At 42.9% G+C, this 15,890-nt stretch overlaps 1 protein-coding gene across 7 annotated transcripts in view; it reads right to left on the bottom strand.

Annotated features, from left to right (window-relative positions):
* Window positions 1-15,890, bottom strand: part of celf4 (CUGBP, Elav-like family member 4) — a 557,316-nt gene that overhangs the window by 79,006 nt on the left and 462,420 nt on the right. For 5 of the 7 annotated variants that reach the window (XM_069924113.1, XM_069924109.1, XM_069924115.1 and 2 more), the window contains one exon: window positions 363-428. In XM_069924113.1, coding sequence (XP_069780214.1) covers window positions 363-428 — 66 coding nt within the window. The remainder of the gene's footprint in view (window positions 1-362; window positions 429-15,890) is intronic. The other 2 variants (XM_069924111.1, XM_069924116.1) reach the window with 1 other exon arrangement.

Here is a 15,890-nt window from a genome sequence, read left to right as displayed (position 1 = left end):
ATTTTTGGTCTCTCCCTCCTGAGGTTAACCTCTGGCATAACTAAGTCTATGGTTGAGGGGTCCTAAATATGCCAGTTCTCACCTCTTGTGGTCTGGAATGTTGGGGCTGTGGGGATGGGTGGGGGGTGGGGGCTCATCATTGTATTGTTCTATGGGGGGGAGTTGGGAATAGGCATAATGCTTGCTTTGGAGTGGAATTAACTTTGTAAATCTGTCACATTCTGGAAAGGTGTGGTGCTGGAATTATAAATTGAAAGAAAATATTTGACTTAGAGTTCGATCTTTTTTGTTGCAAACTTCTGAAATGTATTGAAGGATTTAAAATGAGTGAAAGTAGAGCTAGACAAAGTGTTAATACTAACGACCTGCGTATTGCTGCACTCCAGCGTAAGCTTGCTGCAAGGGATCAGCTGCAGTTGGGCTTTGTGCTGTCAAAACAAAATAGGAAAAAAAAACATTAATAATTCATGGCTCTGTTCAGATTTGCATTCCTCACATTTGCAACAGTTTAGTTACAACTCAAAATCCACAAGATTATTGAAACCTACTTTTGAGCCATCTGCTTTCTGAAAGTCGGCTGAGTTCCCAGTAAGAAGGCTTGCTCACATTGAGCATGCAAGACCTCAACTTGTGTGCCTGTCTTGCCAGTTTGGCTTGGAGACTATTCAGAAGCATTTACACTGAAATGATTAATTTCAGACAGATGGCAAAGGTCGCTGCTCTTTAACATTTAACAGAAGGTTGTTAAGATTTATGGAATGCACAGCAGATCCAAAATATAATGTGAATTCTTCACAAAAACCTGGTATAATTCCTTTCAGTGCAGAATAGATCTGAGGCTTATGCCACAAAGTCAATTCATGTTGCTTCACCACCAGAATCAGGCTGACCCTTACTCCAGACTTGTACTGAAATTGTAACAATGGCTGAAGAGTTTTGCATCTATGGAAAACAATGATGGATTTTTGTCTGTGCTAGCTAGTCAAAATTAGTAAATTAATTAACATGTAAGAATAATGCAGCAGGTGGTGATCCTTCGACTAAGCCCAATATTGTTCTCTTGCAGTTTATTGTATAGGTTTATGAAAACTGACCCTAACTCTATGGGCTCACAGAGTTGCATCTTCAATGTCCAAGCTTCTGCCGAAGGAGCAAAGTGTTCATTTATTTCTCAAAAAATGTACCCATAATTTACCCCTTTCACAAGAGAGTCCAAAACAGTTCATGCCCTAATGATTTTTCGTTGGATCCTTAGGTACCAGGCACCTTCCTTGCCTAATCCTTACCACAGATCCAATTTCTGCAGGGGTGGCTGCTAGCATGTGAGAACTCACAGGACACCAACTGAACACAATTTTTGACAGGATACTAAAGTACTAAAGTATTTCCGGATGGAAGCCCCTTCCCTTGCACACAGTGGATCATAACTAAGTTTTTGCACTGGACAGTTCAGCTACTTAATATTCATTCTGTATTCTCAAGTCAGATTATGATGATATAATGGGATTAGACTTTACAGACATGAAATATAATTCCAGTAAGAAATTTCCTGCAGTTGTTTTAACTGCTTGGGATATCGTTCATCTCCTCCAGACTCAGTTTGCTTTTAATGATTATATGAGAGTTTATGGTCATATACAGAAATACAATGTGCAGTTGGTCCAAAATATTTTCTTGCTGCAGTCAACAAAAGTATACACTAAAATTACCCCATATGCCATGAGACAAAAAAATAAAAAAATATTATAAAAGGATAGATAAATCAATAAATATTTATAGTGATGAGGGCTGATGGGAAGTATAGTTATTGAAAAAAGTGTTGATGGTAGGTGGTGGACCATCATCATCAATAACAAGAATGAAGCTTAGTTACTTTGTTTTCAACAAAGCAAAGAATCCCAGAATGTTTTACAGTAACATTACTTAAACAAAACCTGACACGGAAACACATAAGGCAAAATGAAGACTGACAACCATAAAATTTGTTCAGAGATACGTTCAAGATGGAAATGCATATCATTATAAAAATGCAGACATTTTGTAAATAACACTCCCTCTCCAGGGGTTTCAGTCTGCAAAACCACTGAAATTTTTGCGCCATCTTCCAGCCACCAAATGGAGTTGAATAATTAAAAAGTCAATTACCTCTTTAAAGCCTCTTGAACATCACCTTTGGGATTTTAAATTTCTTTTGTCTCAATGTGGATGAACATTTGCATTTGCAAAATACAATGTACGATGCTACAAGAAAACTATATGATTAGAATTTCCAAATTTGCAAATTCTATCTGGTGGTTTCATTACTTATTGCAATGAGCATAAATCAGTTGTGCCAGAATATCAGGAGTAAACGGTAACATCTCCTTTCTACATGGGCATTCCTTTATTACATCTCTGCTTACCATCAGGCTTTATGGTAAGTTTTCTCATGGCTGCGGCACATGATGTCTGGAAGACACTTCATCCTGGGTCTATCAAAGAAATGGAAAATATCCAAGGAAAATTTATGAGGTGTTGCCATGATAGGAAAATGCTAGCTTTGAGGACAGGGTGGGTTATTTTCTTTGGAACAGAGGAGGTTGGAGGGAAACTTAAATGGGAGGTATAAAATTAGGACATTGGAATAGGAAGGGCCTATTTTCTTCAATGAGGGGAGAAGACCAGAGGGCACAGATTTAAGGAAACTGCCAGAACAGGAAAAAAAAATGTTTAAACCTGGAGATAATTAAACATAAACATAGAAACATAGAAGATAGGAGCAGGAGTAAGTCATTCGACCCTTCGAGCCTGCTCCGCCATTCAACGAGATCATGGCTGATCTTAAAGTTCAGTACCCTGTCCCCGCCTTCTCTCCGTAACCTTTAATATCCTTATACTGAAGAAATAGATCTAATTCCCTCTTAAATATATTTAATGAACCTACCTCTACTGCCCTCTGTGGCAATGAATTCCACAGGTTCACCACCCTCTGGGTCAAGAAATTCTTCCTCATCTCGGTCCTAAATGGTTTGCCTATTATCCTCAAACCATGGCCCCGGGTTCTGGATTTTCTCATCATTGGAAACATCCCATCTGCGTCCATTCTGTCCAATCCTGCCAGAATTTTATATGTCTCTATGAGATCCCCTCTCAATCTTCTAAACTCCAGCGAGTACAATCCCAATTTGCGCAATCTTTCCTCATAAGTCATTCCTGCCATTCCAAGTATCAGCCTGGTGAATCGCCTCTGCACTCCCTCCATTGCAAGAACATCCTTCCTTAGATAAGGTGACCAAAACTGCACACAATACTCCAGGTGGGGTCTCACCAAGGCCCTGTACAGCTGCAGTAAGGTATCCTTGTTCCTATACTCAAACCCTCTTGGTATGAAGGCCAACGTACCATTTTCCTTTTTAACCGCCTGCTGTACCTGAATGCTCGCCTTCAGGGACTGGTGTACAAGTACCCCTAAGTCTCTCTGCACTTCCCCATCTCTTAATCTATTGCCATTCAAATAGTAATCTGCCCTCCGGTTTGTATTACCAAAGTGGATAACCTCACATTGTAGTGCATTTGCCATGTATCTGCCCAGTCCCTCAATTTATCCAAATCACACTGGAGCTTCCTGACCCCCCTCTTCCATGCACACAACCCCTCCTAGCTTAGTGTCAGCTGCAAATTTGGAGATATTACATCCAATCCCCTCATCCAGATCATTAATGTAAATTGTGAACAGCTGGGATCCCAGTACAGATCCCTGTGGCACCCCACTGGTCACCGCCTGCCACTCAAAAAATGAGGCATTTATCCCAACTCTCTGTCTTCTACCTACCAGCCAGTTCTCAATCCACATCAATACATTGCCCCCAATCTCATGAGCCTTGATTTTGTAAGCCAGTCGTTTATGGGGGACCTTATCGAAGGCCTTTTGGAAGTCCAGGTACACTGGCTCTCCCCCATCTATTTTACCTATCACCATCTCAAAGAATTTCAATAGATTTGTCAAGCACGATTTACCTTTTGTAGATCCATGTTGACTCCGTCCGATCCCTTCTCTGCTAGTCATATGCTCCGCTATTACATCCTTAATAATGGATTCCATCACTTTGCCCACTACTGATGTAAGGCTCACCGGCCTATAATTCCCGCTTTTTCTCTACCCCTCCTTTTTAAATAGTGTACCCCACTAGCTACCCTCCAATCCATGGGTACTGATCCTGAGTCTATCGAGTTCTGGAAAAGAATTCTTAAAGCATCTGCTATCTGAATGGCCACTTCCTTAAGTACCCTAGGATGTAGATTATCAGGCCCTTGGGATTTATCTGCCTTCAATCCCATCAATTTCCCCAAGACCATGTCCTTAGAGATACTGATTTCTTTCAGTTCCTCCCTTGCATTAGTCTCTATGTTTCCCAACATCCTTGGGAGGTTATTTGTATCCTCTCTTGTAAAAACAGAACTAAAGTAAGAATTTAATTGGTCTGCCATTTCCTTATTCCCCATTATATATTCCCCTGATTCCGACTGCAAAGGACCTACTCTGGATTTCACCAATCTTTTCCTCTTGACATATTTATAAAAGCTTTTGCAGTCGGTTTTTATATTTGCCGCAAGCTTACTTTCGTAATTTATTTTTGCCCTCTTGATTAATCCCTTTGTCCTCCTTTGGTGCATCTTGAACTGCTCCCAGTCTTCGGTTGCGGTACTTTTTTTGGCCAATTGATATGCTCTCTCTTTGAACCTAATGCTGTCTCTAATTTCCCTTGTTATCCACGGTTGAGTCACCTTTTTTGGTTTATTTTTATGCCAAACCGGTATAAACGATTTTTGCAATTTCTCCATTAGATCTGTGAATGCTTTCCATTGTCTATCCACAGTCAACTCCCCCATAAACACCACCCAATCAATCTTACTCAACTCCCGTCTCATACCATTATAATTCCCTTTATTTAAATTCAGGACCTGAGTCTCGGTTTTAATTTCATCACTCTCCAGGTCGAGCGAGAATTCGATCATATTGTGATCGCTCCTACCCAAAGGGCCTCGCACAACAAGATTGCTGATTAGCCCCTTATCATTGCATAATACCCAATCTAAAATGGCCTGCTCCCGAGTTGGTTCCTTGACATATTGGTCTAGATAACCATCCCGTAAACATTCAAGGAATTCCTCCTCCTCAGTATTTTTACTAATTTGGCTAGTCCAATCTATATGCAAATTAAAGTCTCCCATGATGACAGCTGGAACTCACTGTATAAAAGGTTAGCAGTGTCAGAAAATTCCATTATATTCAGAGTACATGAGTACAAGAGGTGTCACCTGCAGGGCTGGGATCCAATGAGAAAGGTGAGATTAGGATTGGAAGTTCCTTTATGGCCAGTACAGGCATGATGAGCTGACTGGCCTCCTTCTATGTTCGAGGTTTTCTACGATTCTATGACATCCAGGTAAATCACTGGTGCAATCATAGATCTGTGTAGCATCTCATGCAAATATATTCATCATTACCTCTGGTGTTGCATTGTTCCATCTGCTTTGCATGTTTAGAGCACACAGTAGCACAAAGCTCTGACTCAATAAATCCAAGTGCATTCTGACAGATGCATCCAATGGCATATTTGGTTTCTCCCACATGAAATAAGATACTAGAGTTGCCTGGAGGGACCAGGAGGCTTATTTCTGCTCCTACTTTCTCATGAACATAGTTAAAAATTTCTCTTCATTTCACCATCTGACATCTTTTTCAGGACATCTTTTTCAGCGTGAAGTGTTCTATCTGACAGCACATTTGAGTATGGGTGCTATTAAGTTGTGAATACATGCTTGCTTTGATTCCTTCTGAGGAAACTGGAACATTTATAACCAGTGAAATTAAGATGGAAAATTCTTCAAACACATAGGAGATCAATTAGCATCTATGGCATGAGAAACAGTTGACATTTCATCAAGACTGGGTCGTGTGCCTGTGATGTTCACCATATTTCTCTTTTACGGATGCTTCCCAACCAACTGAGAATTTCTAGCATTTTATTTTTTTATGGTTAGCGGAGCGGTTAATGCAACGTTATTACAGCTCCAGTGACCTGAGTTTGAATCTGCCTCTGACTGTAAGGATTTTGTACATTCTCCCCCTGTCCACTTGGGGTTTCTCCGGATGTTTCAGTTTCCTTCCATGCTCCAAAGATGTACAGGGTTGTTTGGTTGATTGGCCAATGGGTGCATTTGGGCAGTGTGGACTTGTTGGATGCAAGGGCCTGTTACTTTGCTTGACATTAAATTAAATTAATCATTTGCAGTTTTATGCTTCACAGTGCGAGTGAAGTAGCTTCCAACATCCACCTACAATGGTTATGTACTCTTCCTCATTGAGCAAGTAAAATATCAGTTGGAGATCAGGGGTATCGGTCTACCTTGTCAATTATTATCTTCCCATTTCCACAGGTTCTAATGATGCCACCAGTCCTCACTGTATGAATGAGAAACGCATTGCAATCAGAAGATTCAACCCTTTTAATGATTCTCATTTCCTTAAAAATATAAATTTTAATTTTGAGATACAGCATGGTACAGGCCCTTCTGGCCCACAGGCCTGTGCTTTCCAAATACACCAATTAACCTATAAACCCCATACATTTTTAGAGGATGGGAGGAAAACAGAGCACCCAAAGAAAACTCATGCAGATGAAGGGGAGAACGTACAAACTCCTCACATTCAAATCCAGGTCACTGGTGTTGTGACAGCATTGCTATGCTAACTGTGCCAGCTGAAGTCACTTCCAGCCATTTTCATGAGATGATGAAGTCTATGTAAAGCTTACAAAAAAGCTGTTGTATTCTCCTTCAGGTGAGTGCTGACTTTCATACCTTGTTTGCTTCCAAATTTACAATGAAAGAGTCTGGGATATCTGTCAATATATCTTTATCTTTATCTTCTTGATTCCTCTGCAATCTATTTTTTATGTTTGATAGCCAGTTCTGGCTGATAAAATTTGTTCCTTGATCTGGAACAGTCACTAATTCTTACCCTAATAAACACATCCTTCTCATCCTGATCTTTTCGTAGATGTTGGTATAAAAGAAGACGGATGATTCTTTTGAGTTTCACTTCACCGTCTTATTGCTCAATTTCCTGATCACATATCACAAATACTGGAGCAGACGTGCCAACTTCTATTGACAGACCTGCCCTTTTATTGTACAGAATGTAAAAGAATGTTCAATAGAATTTTAGCCTTGCATTAAATTTAACTTTAGACATACAGTACAGTAACAGGCTATTTCGGCCCACGAGTCCGCACCGCCCAATCTACAACCCCGGTACATTTCGAACGGTGAGAGGAAACCAGAGCCCCCAGGGGAAACCCAGGCAGATAGGGGGAGGATGTACAAACTCCTTACAGACAGCAAGGGATTTGAACCCCATTCCTGATCGTCGGTTCTGCAAAGGCATTGTGCTAACTTCTATGCCAACCGTGCTGCCCAACCTTTAATGTCCACATGTTTCACCAACAATTTGTATTGATTATGTACTTTATTTAATTTTACCAATAAACTTTGCTTTACTAATTGCCTATTTACCATTGTTTTACTTTGCTCTTATTATAGTGCCAGCTCTCACTTTTTGTGATTGAATGCATTAGTTCGATGTGTGTCATTACAATGGTAACTGCTTCCTTTCTGTGAGAGGTGCAAGAGACTGTAGATGATGAAATTTGTTATAAAAAAAGTGAGCTGCTGGAGGAACTCAGTCATCATCAACATCAGTGGAGGTAAAGGGATGGTCGATGATTCGGGTCAAGACCTGAATCAAGACTGAATGTAAAGGGGATATAGTCAGTATGAAGGGGCAGGAGCTGGCTTGTGATAGGTGGATCCAGCTGGGGAAAAGCTGATGGGCAGATGAAGCCAGAAGGGACAGAAGGGAAGAGATAGCACTGAGGCTGGGAGATGATAAATGGAGACAACAAAGGGCTATAGATTACAGAATCTGATGATGAGTGGAGAGAGATAACAGAGAGAAGGTGAGCGGATGAGAACGGTAGGAGGAGGGGATACGGACGTTAGTGGGCTGAGTGATAGTGGGTGATAGGCAGATGGAAACTGGTGGAGGAGGGGAAAGAAACTGCGTGATGGGGGTTGGGGAAGGAGTTGTAAAGAAGGGAGTGTGTGCACATGACCTGGGTGGAGAAGGAGAGAGAAGGGATGCATGTGACCAGAAATTGGAGAAATCAGTGTTCATGCTGGTGGGTTGCAGGCAATCCTGGCAGAGTTTGAGGCATTGTTTGTACTTCTCCTCATCCCACCGATGGAGGAGGCTGAAGACAGACATAGGTGTGGGGATGGTGAGAGGAGTTAAAATGGGTTGTAAACAGTTGTGGACTGGTTGGCAAAACAGTTGCCTCATCTATGCTTCTTCTTTGCCAATTTCGAGATCCACTTCCTGAGAAGAATGAGGCATGCAAGACTCCCAGCTACCATCCGTCAACTTTCTATAGAAGTTCTATCAAGAGCATCCTGGCTGGCTGCATCACAGTCTGGAATAGTTGCTGAAGAGCATTGGATCAATCCACAGGACCAAAAGAGCAGCAGAGAGGATCACTGGGCTCTCCCACCCCATCAATGACATGATCTACTTTTGTTTGAAGAGGGCTTATAAAATCGTTGAGTACCCCCATCACCCCACATGCAGCATTTTCCAGTCACTCATATCAGGAAAGAGATACAGTAATATCAGAACTAGAATCACCAGGCTGAGAAACAGCTTCTTCCAACAGGTAGTGAGATCGCTGAACTGCTCATTCAAACCCTCCAAAACTCTACTATTTATTTCACAATATTTACTTTTATATCTGCATATTGCACATGTATCGATTGACCGTACGTGAGTTATGCCTGCATGTATGTTTGCGTGATTCGGCTCCAAAGATCGGAGAATGCTGTTTCGCCGGGTTGTACTAATACAATTAGATAATAAACTTGAACTTGAACTCACCTGGATTCTTCTGTCTCTTGCAGCTCCTACCTCATTCCTCCACATCACCTATTTACACGGACTATCTTCCATTTACACCTTCAGTTCTGATGCAGGATCTCAGCTGGAATCATTGATAATCCTTGAGCCTCCACAGATGCTGCCTGATCTTCCTTCCCCTAAAGTTGCTGAAGTACCGGGCTCTGACTGCTCGTTCTCTGGGTCTCTGCCGGGTAATATTGCTAATAGTGTATTTGTGTCACTGCTGTTTCTATTGGTGATGCATCATCAATAACTCCAAAAGACTAGAAGTTATGTAAAACTGATAGTCTTTTATTAGCAATAGATTGGAGGAACGTCCCTGCTGGTCGACTGTCCTGAACTGGGGAAGGGGCTGCAGGATGGTCACCTTTATTCAGGAGTCTGTGGGAGGAGCCATAAGTACAGTCAGCCAAAGGGGTCTGTAAATATACATACAGTGGTTTACCACAATAACTCCTTGTTTTAGAAAGAGTCTGGTGGGGGTGAAAAGAAGTAAGTGTTATTCAGGTGGTCTGGTGTGCCTGCTGTGACCGCCATGGAACTGGCTGCAGCTGCGGTGCAGCTGTTGAGTCTGGAATGCCTGTATGTAGTCGTTGGCTTGGTGGATGCATGATGATGAGTCTGGTTTGCCATCTGCTGGGGTAACATGCCATGATCCTGGTGCATCATGGGTAATGATAGGTGAAGGGGTGAGGGGTGATCAGTCGTGGTCTCAGGAACCCCTCAGGGTGTCAAGTCCCCAACAGAGACTGTGTCCTTGTGCCCATTAGGGCACACCACATTGGCATATTTGGGGTTGGTGTGGAGGAAATGGACTCTTTCGACCAGTGGGTCAGATTTATGGCTCCTCGCATGCTTCCAGAGTAGGAATGGCCCTGGGGATGTCAGCCATGCCAGCAACAAGGTTCCTGAAGTGGATTTTCTCGAGAAGGAAAACATTCTTTCATGCGGAGTGGTGTTGGTAGCTGCACATAGGAGCGATCTGATTGAGTGGAGTGCCTCTGGGAGGAAATCTCGCCAGTGGGAGACAGGAAGGCCTCAGGGCCGCAGGGCTAGGAGGGTGGCCTTCTAGATGGTAGGACTCTCCCTTTCCACCTGGCCACTCTCTCAGGGGTTGTAACTGGTGGTCCTGCTCATGGCAATGCCTCTGGCCAGCAGGTACTGGTGCACCTCATCGCTCATAAAAGAGGACCCCTGGTCACTATGAATAAAGCAGGGATACCCAAACAGGGTTAAGAAATTGCATAGGGCCTTGATGACTGTGGCTGTAGTCATGTCTGAGCAGGGGGTGGTGAACGGGAAACACGAGTACTCATCAATGATGTTGAGGAAGTACATGTTGTGGTCAGAGGAAGGTAGGGGTCCTTTGAAATCAAGAGTTAAAAGGGGTGGTTGGCCTTTATCAGTTGCGCTCTGTCTGGCTGATAGAAGTGAGGTTTGCATTCCGCACATACTTGGCAGTTATTGGTCATAGTCCTGATTTCCTCAAAGGAGTAAGGCAGGTTGCAGGGTTTGATAAAGTGGAAGAACCTGGTGACCCCAGGGTGGCAGGGGTCATTGTGGAGGGCTTGTAATTAGTCTATTTGTGCATTGGCACATTTTCCACTGGATAGAAGATCTGGGGACTCATTGAGTTTCCCGGGCTGGTACGAGACATCATAATTCAGGTGGAAAGTTCAATTCATTTTTGATTTTACCTCACTGCTGATTATTGAACATGAAAGCAACTGCATGTTTGTCAGTCAGCAAGCTAAATCGTTTGCCAATGAGGTAATGTCTTCAGTGCTGAATTCCCTTGACAATGGCTTGGGTCTCCTTCTTGACAGAAGGGTGTTAAATTTCAGGGCCCTGCAGGGTGAAGGAAAAGAAGACTACAGGTCTGTCCATCTGGTTAAGGGTGGTAGCCAGAGTGAAGTCAAATGCATCACTCTCCACCTGGAATGGAGTGGATTCATCCACATCATGCATCATGTCCTAGGCAATGTCTGCCCTGACACGGCTGAAGGCTGGATGGGCCTATGTTGTCAGGGGATTGGGTGAGGGAGCAGGGCTTATCTGCATAATTGTGGACCTACTGGGAATAGTAAGAGAAGAAACCTAGGTACCTGTTTAGGGTTTTGAGGTTGTGGGGAAGGGGGAGTTCAAAAAGTAGGTGCATGTGATGGGGTGGAGGCGAATGACTCTGTTCTTCTGATGTAGCCAAGGAAGGCAAGGCAGGTTGTGCGATATACACATTTAGCCTTATTGTATGTGATGTTAAGGAGTTTGGCAGTCTGAAGGAATTTTTGGAGGTTGGAGTCATGATCCTGGAGGTCATTGTTGCAAATGGTGACATTGTCCAGATACGGGAAAGTCGTCTGCAGCTCAACTGGTCTACTATTTGATCCATCTCCTGCTGGAAGACCAAGACCCAGCTGGTGATGCTGAGGGGAACCCTCAGGAAATGGCAGAGGTGGCCATCTGCCTCAAGACCAGTATATTGGTGGTCCTCCAGGTGATAGGGAGCTGGTAGTATGCTGATTTTAGATGGTGGAGAATACTCAATATCGAGCGATTTGATTTACCATATTGTATATGCAGGGAAGAGGGTACACATCCAGCTGCGTAGATCTGGTAATGGTCTTACTTTAGTCAATAACCATTCTGTTTTTCTCCCCATTATTCTCTACCATCACTTTGGCTCTCCAGGAGCTGGTGCTGGCTTCAATGATTTTCTAACTGAGTAGCCATTGCACCTCTGACTTAATAAGGGCTATGTTCCTGGCACTGTACTAACTACTTTTGGTGGCAATGGGTTTACAGTCAGGGGTGAGGTTGACGAATATCAGTGGATAGGTGATCCTCAGAGTTGAAAGCCCGCAGGTCAAGAGCAGTGGGCAGGCTTTGGGTTGCTGGCCGGAAATGGTGGGGGAAGAGGCTGGGGGATTTTGCTGGTGGAGCACAGTGGGTGGTTCATAAACTACTGGTTACAGACAGTGAGGGGCCCATCGTACTCCATCGTCACACTTTTAAGGGGACTTTGAAACTCCAGGCCCAGTAGCAGGGCAGTGCAGAGCTGTAGCATGACCAAAAGTTTAAAGTCTTTCTAGTCTGTGCCCCGCAAGGTCAAAGTCACTACACAGTAGCCGCAGACATCAGCTCTATGGGACTTCGAGGCCAAAGAGGTTTTGTGGTCTACGGGCCTTACCACAAGGGAGTAACACTGCACCGTGTCGGGGTGGATGAAGTTCTCCGTGCTCCTACTATTGAACAGGCAGCTTGTCAGATGGCCATTTACCTGGATGTCCATCATCGACCTGGCAAGTTAGTGCGGGTTACCTTGATCCAGCGTAATGGAGGCCAGTATTGGATCACTGTCTGTAGATGTGGTAGAGTGTTCTGGTGTGCAGTCCCAAGATTGGTGGTGTCCAAGATGGTGGCTCCTTGGCTCACACACGGCATTGCTGCATTTCGAAGATGGCAGTGTCCAAGATGGCGGCCCCCGCAACCCACACGCAGCACTGCGGGGTTGGGGGCGACTTGGACTTGCGCATTTTCACGAAATGTCCTTTCTTCAAGCAGTTAGAGCAAATGGTGTCTTTCACCGGACAGCATTTCCTCGAGTGCTTGTTCAGGCCACAGAAGTAGCACTTCGAGTGCTTGCAGAGTACAGGGGCCATGATTGGATCATTGGTGGAACATGGCAGTGACAGCATTCTACAGGGTTGTGGCCCTTTCACGTCTCAAGATGGTGGTGCCTGGGACAACCATGAGGCAGTCAGGTTGTCGGCTGAGTAGGCTTCCATATTCTGGAGGGCCACCTCTAGTGTGCCTGCCAGTTCAACTGCCCTCCGCAAGTTGAGCTCACCTTCCTCCAACAGTCTCCGCCGAATGTAGTTGGACTTGATGCTCGCGATGTAAGTGTCTCTGATCAGGTCTTCCGTGTTCACTATGGCTGTCATGGCCTTGCATTTTCAGGCCCATCTGATAGCTCGCAGGACCTGTTTCAGGTAGCCAAGAGGTGTCTCGCGTAAATCTTGTTTACCTTCCTCAGGTGCTGGCCTTTCAGGATGTCTATCACCTCTTCATATGACTCGGCGTCCCTGATCATTGAATTAACTAAGGGCCTGACCCGGGAATGTAGTACCTGCAGTTTATCATTCTCTGATCGAATGATGGCAGATGATGCCTGCAGGAACATTTCAAAACAACGCAGCCAGAGTTCAAAGTTGTTGGAGATTTCAGGCGATTGTGGGTCGATTTCCAACTTCTCTGGTTTTAGGATCTGCTCCATTATCAAAATTTATTGCTAATAAAATTGATGCACCATCAATAACTCTAAAAGACTAGAAGTTATATTGCTTTTATTAGCAATAGAACGGAGGCACATTCATGCTGTTCGAATGCCCTGAACTGTGGAGGGGGCTGTGGGACTTTCACCATTATTCATGAGTCTATGGGAGGAGCCACAGGTAGAGTTAGCCAAAAGGGGGGGAGGGGTGTCCAGACAGCTACATATACATACAGTGGTTTACCGCAATTGGATTGATAAATATAAAATGCCTTTTGCAGTTCAAATTCTTCTTATTCAGCAACTTCTTTTGAATAAATACATCAAGGATTCCATGAACATATCAACCCCAGAAGATCTCCTCCAAATCTGTACAATATCACAAAGTTCTTTGCAGGTTGTCTCAAACATTTCAACTGCTTTTTAATCAAAATTTTAAACATTTTGACTTCTGGAACCAGCAGTTAATATCTTCTTGTACATCTTAATGCCTGCAGGCATGATCCACCTGATTCCTTTCCCTTCATCTTTTACACACATTTCAATCCATAAATTGATTGAACTAATAAAAGAATCTAAAGTGCCAGTTGTATTCACCCTGACCCATACAATGCTGACACAGTTAATGGAAGCACAAAAAATTCAATCGGTAAAATCCAACTGAGTCCCTATTACCCATTCTGCCTCACAGCCCCAAGGGAAGAAGGTCCAAGCTTTCACAAAAGCAAGCATTACTTTCCTGTCTTCATCAGCAATGATTAGAGCAGCACAATTCAACGTGTTCAAACATTAAACAACAAACATGTGCACTCCTGGTGTTGTCATCTACGATTAGAGGGAGTTGAACAATTGGATCATGGTATACTATAAAGTAATCTTTGGGACATTGTGTACTGATTCAGAAACTCATGAGGTTGACTAAGGCAATTGAATGTCTGGTTGCAATGGTGGGGTGATGAAAATATTGGATACAAAAGAGGCCAGAATAATAGGTGATTTTGCAAAGCTCTTGAAGGATTTTTGATCTGCTTGAGGTTATAGTGACAAAAAGGTATAAATGCATGGAGAAGGCTGGAGACAAGACATACAATTTTAAATAGAGTTATATCTGGAAAAACAAATGAATGAACACCAAGATAATTGATGAATTATGGATGGAAGCGTTTTGTAAAAGGGCTAAGTTATGCATGTGAAAATTAGGAAGCAAGCTAGGGAGACAATGGAATAATCAAGTATAGAAGTTGTGAAGACATTGGAGGTTCCACTTCCAAACTCAAACCCAATTCACTGGTGCTGTAATAGTGTTGTGCTAACATGGATTATTTTTATCTACAGCTCCTGGGTGACCTGCAAGTCAGCTCTATTTACCTGTCTTGGCCGAATAGCACTTGGTATAATAACTAAATCTATCCATTAAATGTCCAAAAAATTTGGGTTTCCAATTGTTCATTGACCTAGTCTCAGCATCTTTTTTTAGCAGGGATTTTTTTTCAGATTTCATCTAGTTCCTAAATAAGAGAAAGAGAGGACAAAAAAAAATAGTTTCTCTCGCGTTCTTTAGGAATGCTTTTTTTTAATTGCAGCACTTTTTCAAATAATTTTCAACTGTTTGCAGTTGCCTCATCTGCATCAGAAGCACTAAGTTAATCGATGTCTCCATGAAAATACTAGCAAATTAATTAACGTGAGGAAGAGAGAAAAAAATACATTGAAGAAGACATTCTTCTCACTAATTTTATTCTTGCACATGAAGATGGATTAGGCTGGAGCCACATTCATAATTAAAGACAATGCAGCATATTATGTTAATTAAACAGCACGAATCCTATTTGAGCAAAACTATCAAAGCACTTGCTTGAAACTTCAAGAACCAAGTGTCCTTAATTAACCCTCTGAAAGCTGTGAGCTGTTCAAGATATTCATAAATATGAACAATGCATTGATGATGTTCCACAATTGATCTTAAACTCCATACTATCAACAGGATTAGGATGGCACAGTTCACACAATGCTCTTACAGCTCCAGTTTGAATCTTGAGATGACTGTAAGGAATTTGTACTTTTTCTCCGTGTGTGCCTGGGTTTCCTCCAGATGCTATGGTTTCCTCCCACCCTTCAAAACATACGGGGGATGTAGGTTAATTTAGCTATTTGGGCGGCACGGGCTTATGAGTCAGAAGGGCATGTTACTGTGCTGCATGTCTAAAAAATATTTTTATTTTTGTCCCATTTCTTTCTTATCTACCTTTACTATCTCTACATGAGATCATTGTTCACAAAACAGTGTTATCATTGTTAACTCTCATCGCATAGATCTCTCGCAGTCAGAAATGTGCACTTTGCATCTAAATCCACTAGATGGCAAAAAGGAACAGAAACTCCAATAACAGCAAACAAACATCCTTCCACATCCACTTTATTTCTTCTCCCACCTGCATTCACCTGTCAGTTGTCTGCTCGTGCGCCTACTTCTCCCCCTATCTTTTAATTCTGGCTTCTGTCCTCTTTCTTCCCAGTCCTGAAGAGGGGGTGCAACCTGAAATGTTGACTATCTATTGCTTTCCACAAATGCTGCTTGATCTGCTAAGTTCCTCCTGCATCTTGTGTGTTGTTCCAGTTTTCCAGTAT

This window comes from Narcine bancroftii, chromosome 3 (assembly GCF_036971445.1).
Source record: "Narcine bancroftii isolate sNarBan1 chromosome 3, sNarBan1.hap1, whole genome shotgun sequence".
Lineage (NCBI taxonomy): Eukaryota > Metazoa > Chordata > Chondrichthyes > Torpediniformes > Narcinidae > Narcine > Narcine bancroftii.
Note: the sequence above shows the minus strand (reverse complement) of the source record. Positions and strands in the feature narration are given on the sequence as shown.